Here is a 10397-nt window from a genome sequence, read left to right as displayed (position 1 = left end):
TATACTAATCGATTTGAACATAAGCTTGATATTAATAAACAACACACATATGTGTGTTTTGTGTTGTCCGGACTCGAACCAACATATAATTTTTTGTTTTGGGCCTACTTTGACCTTATTAAATGGATTCACGAGTGTCAATTTATATGTCTAATCTTTTATGAATTAAATTTGACCATAAAGATATGGCTATATAATTATCTAGTAGGGCCAAGATGGTATAAAATTTACTTTTACTTTAAGTAGGGGTAAATCAATCTAAAATTTAGTAGTGCTAGATTAGTGAAAATTTTAATATATTAATAATAGGGTAGATAGTCCAAAATTTAGTTATTTCATTAAAATGGGCAAATTAGTTCAAAACATAATTTTTTTAGAAGGGGCAGCTTTGTCTAAAATTTTAGTTATTTCATTGATATGGGTAAATGAGTAAAAGGTTTAGTTTTGTTAATGGTATGGGCAAATTAGTCCAAAATTATGGTATATTATTAAGAGTAAATCTTTCCTACACTGACGGTGTATACACTATCATCGTTGGATTCATGACATGTGTACAAAAGTTAAATTTCAAATTCAAATTTTACATTTATAGGGACAAATTTGTCTAAAATTTAGATATTATAGTGACAGAGTAGGTATATAGTTGTTAGTATAAAGCATTATTATATTTTTTTCAACAGCCTGAATCAGACTTTTGTTGTTTTATTAGTCGGGGTAAATATGTTCCAATTGTCATCATTCCACCTCTTACTCATCTTGGGACGGCTTATGCTACCTTTCTCCATGGGATTAGTTTATCCCCCATATTTGGTTGGGTAGGATAAACTACTTCTATATATAAAATGCAATTAAACATGGGATGACATAGAATTAGCAATTCAATCTTGTGTCATCCGATGAAACGAGTGAACCCTAATTAACTCCTAGGTAATCAAATTTTGTGTATCAGTTAGTACGTTTCATCGAATTACAATTGCAATGTCCTCCAACTAACGCTCCAACTAACGCTTAGTTTGTGAGTTTAGGAAGGAAGAGAAAAAGACAGAAAACTTGAATCGAGGAGAGAAACAAAAGATAAAAGAATAGAAAATGAAATTTTCCAAGTCGTTTGAGAGTTTTTGCTGTCATTACACTTTAAGTTTCCCTTTCTTATTGTTTTGAATAATGTTTGAAGGATGCATGTGATATTTCATAACTAATTGTATAATTATTTAAAGTTTCCTTTCAATTCATCCCACCTGTGGAAGGAAAGATTTGGGTAGTTGACAGGTATAAAATCCTAGCATTTCTTTGCTTTCTCTCCCTCAAAGTTTCCAAAACAAATGATTCGGAAATCTCTTCCCAAATCCTTGCTTTTCCACTCTTTTCTTTCAATCCAAAACCACTGCAAGAGTGGGGCTTCCTGAATTTATTTCCATTTCTCATAAACTAATGCCATCTAGTGAGAGAAAAAGTCTACTCTTATTGTAAATTGTTTTAATAACACTAAACTTTGTATGGTAAAAGATTTTTATTCTATATATGTTCCTTTCATTTTGTAATTATTAATGCTTTACTTGACTCCTTTGGCACATAAACGAAGGGCTGAAGTTTATTGATCTGAGTACAGTAAAGATTAGATGGCCTCTCTAAACCCCAAAAAGAAAAAAGAACAAGGCCGCACTAAACCCAAAAAAAAAGAAACTAAAGATACATTTGGATGTTTCATCAGTATTAGGAAGTAATGTTATAAGTTGAAGGGAAGAGGGAAGACTGAAGGGTTGATTGGTTTTCACCTCACCTCAGAACACCCCTGCTGGTACCGTTGAAAGAGACGAAGTGAGACAAGTCAACGGCTGTTCCTGTGTCGAAGAGATGCAAAAATGAATATGGGATTTTCAATGAATTGGGGGACTGGGCTATTGCTATGGCCTATGAGGAAGTGGGTCGGTCGAGCCTTAAAGTTTTTTTTTTAGTTTTTTTTATTATTATTATTTTGGTAGTGTGTGTTTTCGGGTGACCAATCTGGGAAAACTAATCAGTACTGTCACTGATGTTTCACCTACCACCGGGGAGAATTCTTCGCCTACACTGCTCACACTAATCAGTACTGTCACTGATGAAATACGAGATTTTTCAGTTGGAATCCTTTATACCATTACTCGATGTTAAATTCAGTATCAATCCCATTTATCATGTGATGGTAGAAAAAATTTAAATAAATAATATATGACAAATTAAATAAACAGGACACTTGACATAAATAAAGAAATGACACTGAATTGCTACTGAAAAAATGACACTGAGGACCTGTGTAGGCAGCAAGGGAATCTATTCTGATAGCAACGGAAAGCTAGCCGGCAAGGCTGACATGCCAGATTGTTTTGTTTTATATTGGTGCGTGGCTCATGCGAGCTACTTGGGCCGGACTAGTAATTTATTTTGCAGAACTGGACCATAGTATTCGGCTTAACATACATACACGAAGCATTTCTTCTCGGCCCTATTCGGGACTTGAAGACAAGGGCTAATTCTAATATCATATAGTCCCTGACATGGACGTCACGCATTTTAAAGGCCCAGTATTCTTCAGTGATGACGCTTTTTTTTCTTTTTTTTTTTCGAATTATCAGCCTTGCGAAGCAATTCATGCAAGTTTTATTTATTTATTTTTGTGGATAGAACTAGGAGTATTGGATTTTATAAAGCCTCAGTCATGGGTTTAATATTTAAAAAAAATCTGTCATCATTTTTATCTCAAATTCGCTCTTACATAATGGAACACCATACAACCGTATCAACATTATTTCCACGGAATTGTAGATAAGGAATATTGTAAAGGAACTAGTAAATCAAAGTAAATATACTTCAGACTGAGACTTTTTTTTTCCGCTTCTTTAATCGATGGACTGACAAAACTTATCCAATTTGGTAAGAATTGACATTATGTTAGCATGTGGAGTAGAGATGGACTATAAGAACTCGTACAAAACGGTCCTCAATTTAGTATTTCTGTGACATTCCTTTAATTAAACGCACCCTTTTGTGTGTGTGTGTGTCTGTGTGTGTTTTTTTCAAATTTTTGATGAACTATGCGAACGTAATTAATAGCTCACGGTTCAAGTCATTAATAGGGTAAATGGGAACCACGGTTGATTCTCTTCGAAAAAAATGTGAAGATAATTATTTTCTTGTAAGATTTCTTGAAGACAAAACCTGAGAAAACCTATAACATATCCATACAACCAATTCAGCAATCTAACTGAGTCGCATTTTCTTTTGTTTTTGCTGTATATAATAAGCTTAACACTAGTTATCCTAGTAATTTTCAACAACGTATTCAAGCCTACGTAAGTTCACGGGATCCATTACATTCTAGTAGTAGTAGTATTAGGGGTATAATTCATCCATGCACCCAAGTTAATGGTATTATTACATCAATGACGAACTAGCTAGTTCATGCATGGTTGCACATGATCGTCTAAAACAATCTTGGATGGTAGTTGAATAGATATTTCCATGTTATCCGGTACCCTACATGCAAATGAACTATTTCTTCGCCATTAAAGAGGAACTGGACTGCTTCCTTGGTTCCCCTCTTCATTATGCAGTTGACCCTGAAACCTTTGTTATGTGGGAAACGCTCTCAGCAGTCAGAAGATTCTCCTCACAAGTTGCTGGGAAATAGTAGTAGAATTTATATATAGGAGCATATAAACTTCAATCGATGAACAAGTTGATGAGGGAAGTTATGCCATGGATGAGCGCAGTATATCTTACTGCTGATTGTTTAATGCCCTCTTGGTTCAATCCGCGTACTGGATCTGCTTCCTTCCTAATAAATTATTTTTGGACCAACAACACAAGCTAGGCTATATAGAGAGCAGCGATAAAGAACATAAGATTTTGAAAAAGGAAGCAAGACTTATACACGTACTTGGAACAGCTTTGGAATTTTTGTAATGGTGATGAGGGGAATTTTTGGAATTTTTGTAATTGTGATGGGGTCACCCATCCCACATCGGAAGATCGTGGGGTCTTTATCCTGGGTTTAAAGTCCATGGGATGTCCGTCCTATCACAAATTGGTTGGATTGGGTTGTTCTGTGGATCTCCCTTAGATTGCTTGTTTATCGGGCCGATTTATCCGTTAACTCTCATGCTTATTCTAATTGTGTGTGTGTGTTTCTTACTGTTTCAGTAAAAAAGTGATGAGGGGACAAAAGCCATTTTGGTCAAGGGTAGCAGAATTGAAATATTTTACTCTGAAAAATAATTCCAATAAAGTTGAAAGTCTTGGACTAGTATATCATATATGAGCCATTTCTTAAACGGGTTGGGGATAGCTGTTACAGTCTTAATTTGCTAACACAAAACAGGATAATCCATTAATCCTTGAAGGAAATGGGCTGCAAAATTCCATGCAGAGTACACATAGCCACATGGGACGAATACAGTGTCAAAGTCAACCAAACTACCAACTTTGAACAAGCCAACACCGTCTCTTGGGGCTCGAACTTTGAATACCGGAAATGGTGGCGCCGCGTGCGAGCCAATACCCATGCAATCGTAGGACTTTTCTGTATATAAAGGGCTTACGTACTATTTCAAATCGACCTTTTTTTTGGCCTACTTACTATTGACAAATCTCCATATTTTTTGTTTGAGAAAATGATCTGTTTCATCCCTCACATTTCGCAATAATATTCTTTTCGTCCCTCACTTTTAAAATGAAGCAAATTCATCCCTGACATTTAAAAATTAAAGCAATTACATCCCTGAACCTAATTTGCAATCTGAATCAAACCACCCAATAACCTAGTAATAAATTTCAAAAATAAAATTGATAGATCATTCGGTCAACTTCATCTTATTCACATGACATTTATTAAACAAAAAAAATAAAAATTATAACATAAAAGGTTATTCTTTATCTTGGAATAGTAGAGTTTTTTTTTTTTTTGATAAATCTTTTCATGCACCGTTAGTATGCCTGCTTGCGAATCTAGATGTGTATCATACATATAAAATTTGGTATTTAAATTTAAATTAAAATGATATGGCGGTACATAAAACCGTCAGTGTATATAATGATAATGTAGAAAAGATTAATCTTTCTTTTTTATGTTATAATTTTTTATTTTTTATTTTTAGGTTAATTAAATTTCACATGAATATCAAGTTGAGTTAACCAAGTGATCTACCAATTACACCCTCGAAATTTGTAATCAAATTGATTGGTGGTTTGATTCAGATTGAAATTTGGGTTCAGGGATGTAATAATTTTAGTTTTTAAATGTCAAGGACTTAATTGGTTCATTTTAAAAGTAAGGGACGAAAAGAATATTTTTGTGAAATGTGAAGAATGAAACCGATCATTTTCCCTTTTTGTTTTTATTAGAGTTTTTACATGAATAATTTTTTTTTATAAATTGTCAATGTATATACACGAGTTTGGTCTAAATACATGTCATGTATAAATGACATACATCTATACATGTTAGTGTAAAAAATTTACTAAACTGATAGTGGATAAAAACATAATCCTTTTTATGTTACATTATTTTGGCAAGTAAAAGATACAAGTATTAACAACCTTTATTTAGGGTAATGGTTACAAGGAAGAAATCAAAAGAAAACTATACCCGACCATGATGGATGTAAAAAACTCATAAGCAATCAAGGTAAGAATAATCATTCAGGTCTCAAAAAAAAAGCGGTCGCTGAAGAGCTCTTGGAAGTTAGTTATAAAATGGCTTAGAATTACTTGCATTACAATTTATCTTCTCCAGTTGTCTTAAGATCGGGAAAGAGATTGAAATTCTCAGAAGTAATTTCTCTATACTATAGTTCAAAGGAGAAGTGCTCATAATTGGATGTAGTCTAACCATCGATTTTGAAAACAGAACTTTGTACTGAAACTTCGAAATTTTCCAAGTAATTAATCGGCTGGTACTTGGTATTAGTACTCTAAGGCATACTAAAGTGTTAGTTCACTAGCAAAATTGATGAATGTTATGGCACATAATTGTGATTGACATGATATCACAGATTAATGAGTGGATTCCATTGTTTTTAGCCTCTCTATTAATCACCTTCCTTTCCTTTTTCTTTATCGTTTTTTGGCCTTTTTTTTTTTACTAAAACTTAAAGGCAATAAGTTTCCGTATTAGCTCGAGGTCACCAAAATATAAACAAGAAAGTGTATAGGAGGTTATAACACTACAGAAAGGAAAGGGACAGAAATTTTATTTCCTCTTACTTGGAATTCAAGCTGACGGTGGAGTACAAAACTTTACCCTATCATTGACAGAGTATATCATTAGTGGATAAACTCGCAAAACATGATGACAATTTCTATCAGGGATTGGTCTGCGTCCATATCATCAGATCTCTACGCTGACTTTTGCTGTCATTATCATAGAAAGTCAAAAAATTTATTGAGAAAATGGCCAGACATGCAGGAGAAAAGTGATACTATATATGGTAGTTCTATCTAAACTGGGAGACGAATGCCACTTGAAAATATAAACAAATAAGTCTTCTCACGACCCTTAGGCTAAGGCCAAATTACAGGTTGATTTTTATAATCTCCTGAAATTTCCCTCTTGCTTCGAATGGGATTGCTCCCACTTCCTATAAAAGGAGGCCACCCTACAAGGTTTTCTGTGTGCTTCTCCAACAAACTTCTCTTTCAGCTAGTTCTTGCTTGTGATATTACTCTATTTTCCTACTTAAATTTTACTAGCCAGATTTTTTTTTTGTCAAACAAACAAAAAAAAATGAAGCCTGAGTTTAGCCTTCTGCTTTTGCTCTCAATTATTGTGTTTGGAGCCATTACGGTTACAAATGCAGGAGGTGGTGCCCCTGGTGGTGGGGGATTGAGACCTAGGTTTTACAGGTTTACTCGCTGTCCCCAAGCTGAGATGCTTGTGAAAGCCCTCACAATAAGCAAAGTGCGAAGTGACCCTACCTTGGCTCCTAAATTGCTTAGGGTGCACTACCATGACTGCTTTGTTAAGGTAAGGCCACTATTTTCAGGCCTGCATGCAATGCATGCATATCATGACTCATCATTTTGTTCTCGGTTGAAATATTGAACGTCTTTTTTCATGCATGTAGAAACAGTAAGGACAGCCATGCATTCATTTTTGAGGTGGGCTGCTTTGGCATTGCTTATATATCTTGCTAAATTAAGTTGAACCCACTAAAATTTCAGGGATGCGATGCCTCTATACTCCTGGACACAGTTGGAACTAATCAATCAGAGAAGGATGCAAGACCGAATCAAACACTAGGAGGCTTTGAAGCAATTGATGATATCAAGGCACAAGTGGAAAAAGCTTGCCCGGGTATTGTATCATGCGCAGATATTCTTGCATTGGCTGCTCGTGACGCTGTTTCCTTTCCTGTAAGTCTTACCACTATAGTGATATATATATATATATATATATATATATATATAAAGGAGAACTAGAACTAGATATAATTGCAGTTTATGTATGTTATTAGTGCACATGCAAGTATACGATCATACACCGTAGCTGGCCTGTGGGAAAGATTCAGAACCAGCCAGCACCGCATGAAAAACCAAGCAAAAAGAACTTTAGAGATGACTTGCAATCTAGTTAATATTACTCATGTTATATCTTGCAGTTTGGACGGAATTTGTGGGAAGTGCCTACCGGAAGAAGAGACAGCAGGGTGTCTCTTATATCTAATGTCAATGGAAACCTGCCTTCTCCATTCTCAGACTTTCCTACCCTTCAACAGTTGTTTGCCAAGAAAAATCTCAACGTTAATGATCTCGTGGCACTATCAGGTAAAATCATCTGCACTACAAAATTAATTAAGATTAATCATAACAGACTACCTACATAATGCACTAGTGTTCTTGTTCTGACAAACAGAAAACCAAATAATCCCCGAGATAACATGAATGCAATGGAAAAATGTGGTTATCCTATGAATTCAAAATTTCATGCAAAAATATTGTTACTTATTCATATATTAATTTTTTGTTGAAATAGGTGCACACACCATTGGAGTAGCCCACTGTGGAGCATTCTCGAGAAGGCTTTTCAATTTCACTGGCAAAGGTGATATGGATCCAAGTCTTGATGCAACCTACGCTCGAACTTTGAAGCAACAATGCCCCAACCCGGCCAACCCCGCAACAACTGTGGGAATGGATCCTCAGAGCTCTCGTTCATTTGATACTCATTATTTCACCATTCTCAACAAGAAGAAGGGCCTATTCCAATCTGATGCAGCACTTCTAACAAATGCCGATTCAGCTGCAATCGTGAATCGGCTGCAATTTCCAAGAAATTTCTTCTTTGAGTTCGGAAGATCAATGGTGAACATGGGAAACATTGAAGTGCTGACTGGAACCGCCGGAGAAATTAGGAAAAATTGCCGCGTTATTAATCCTTTAGCATGAAGGAAATGTTTTATTTGTTGAAGAAGCGTGCTCTGATGTCAAATGACTAAGTAGTCTCTCTTTAATTTCTTTTTTTTTTTTTTTTTTGGGTTTCTCTTTCTTGACATTGTATTGTTACTAATAATTGTGTTTCAATTGTTTAAACTGCACTGATGATGAATAAATTGATTTTGTTAAACTTTGAACTTGTTTGATTTACTGCTCAGATTTACGCGCATGTCCACCAAGAATATATCGCATGTCTCATACAACAAATTTTTTATGGTTCGATTTTGACTTTAACTTCTTTTGAGAGCTCATAGGGCACTATAAGTTAAATTTTGGATCTTTTAGTTTGTTATTTTTCATATTCTATCCTGTTAGTAGTGTTAAAATTTAAAAGAGACAAGAGAAAAATTAAAATAGAATATTCGTGAAGAATATACTGTGATATAATAAATGTTGAAATAAAAAATGACGTAGAAAATGAGGTAGAAGATCCTATGCGCATTTACTTCAAATCAATTTCCTCATCTGTAACTATATAACTAATGAGACTTGACTAATTTCTTAATTGATTAGCGTTATTCCTAAAGAAAGTGGACTGAAGGACCTTAAATTATTCTTTCCACCAATATTCTCCAGCCTGTATGTATTAAAGAAATTGGCTAACTTTTATAGGTTAAGGGAAAGCAAATATTTGACTATGAACATTCTCAAGTCTTCCACAGCTGGACTTTGAGATTTATCATCGTTTTTGTACTGATCATCATGACATTTGCTACAATTATGCTACCGTGAGAAAAGATGTGGAGTAATAGGCAATTAACTGGTTATTGGACGTGGGACGGGAGAAAGAGAAGTCAATCAACACAGAACTTGCACAATTTAGAAATTTGAATAGAATTTAGATTCTTGTGAAATATAATATTCAATGTCTAAAGTCAAACAAAAAAAAAAAAGAGTACAAACGATTATGGGTAACCAATATTATTGCTTTGACCGTACAAAATGTGGAGTTTTATACTACCTGTCTGACATATTTGTTCATTTTTTGGTTTTTTGACCTGTTTCATTTTTGTTCTTTAGCTTTTTCATACTTGATTTTAATACCTGTCTAACAAGAATTGCATTCTTGTGTTGCCAATAAATTTGTGTTAGTACTTAATTTGGGCCCAATCTTAGCGGGAGACTCCTAATTGGCTGTAAAAACAACTAAGCGTTATTAACCTTCTCTTGTTAGTTGTCGATTGTATAACCTGAACCATTGTCAATTGTCTTCCAAATTTGTTGACTTCATCTCCTACTATTTCCTTTTCATATACTCCCTACTTCATGGCCAAAGGAAAGAACAAAGACGAAGATGACCAAGTGAGACAGTCTATTAATCATGAGTTGATACATAATTAGCTACATGATCTCAACTGTTGTGGTTCAAAATTAAATTTGATTGCTTTTGATTGGTTAACTAAACAGGTTGTGGTGGTAGAATATAAAGTTTCAATGCATTGCAATGCATGCGAAAGAAGTGTTGCAAAAGCCATTTCCTAAATCAAAGGTTAATTTCTTCCTTTCTCGGGCTTATGTTTTCACTGTTCATTTGCAAGATTTTTGCATGCATTGATCTCGAAGGTTGTATGTTTCTTGAATGTGCACTGTCAATATATACACGTCTAATTGTATTAACGAAAATAGATCTTTAGGCAGGAGGCAGAGCAACCATCCTCAAAATCTAGAATTTCTTTACAAAAGATTTGGATATTCATCTTTTCGTTTAATTTCCTTGATCAGATAATTCTTTGAAATGCATCCCGACTAAAAATAAGTTTTGCCCCACAAAAAGTAATTAAGATTAGACTAGAGGAAACCATCCCCCCCGGGGCCCGGGAATAACTTCCTACGCATAAATTTCATCCTACGAATTCTTAAACCCTGAATTTGCTTCTGTAATGTAAATTTGTACCTCTGTTTCATGGCAATGATTTTAGAGCGCTCAT

At 34.6% G+C, this 10397-nt stretch overlaps 1 protein-coding gene across 1 annotated transcript; it reads left to right on the top strand.

The window, feature by feature from the left end:
• The first annotated feature begins 6666 nt into the window (after positions 1–6666).
• LOC113733743 (peroxidase 24-like) lies at positions 6667–8570 on the top strand. Its single transcript, XM_027259930.2, has 4 exons — positions 6667–7000; positions 7198–7389; positions 7635–7800; positions 8009–8570. The coding sequence occupies exons 1-4, from the start codon at positions 6761–6763 to the stop codon at positions 8419–8421; spliced, it is 1011 nt and encodes a 336-aa protein (XP_027115731.2). The 5' UTR covers positions 6667–6760; the 3' UTR covers positions 8422–8570.
• Positions 8571–10397: the final 1827 nt, after the last annotated feature.

The sequence above is a fragment of the Coffea arabica genome, chromosome 3e (genome assembly GCF_036785885.1).
Source record: "Coffea arabica cultivar ET-39 chromosome 3e, Coffea Arabica ET-39 HiFi, whole genome shotgun sequence".
Taxonomy (NCBI): Eukaryota; Viridiplantae; Streptophyta; class Magnoliopsida; order Gentianales; family Rubiaceae; genus Coffea; species Coffea arabica.
Note: the sequence above shows the minus strand (reverse complement) of the source record. Positions and strands in the feature narration are given on the sequence as shown.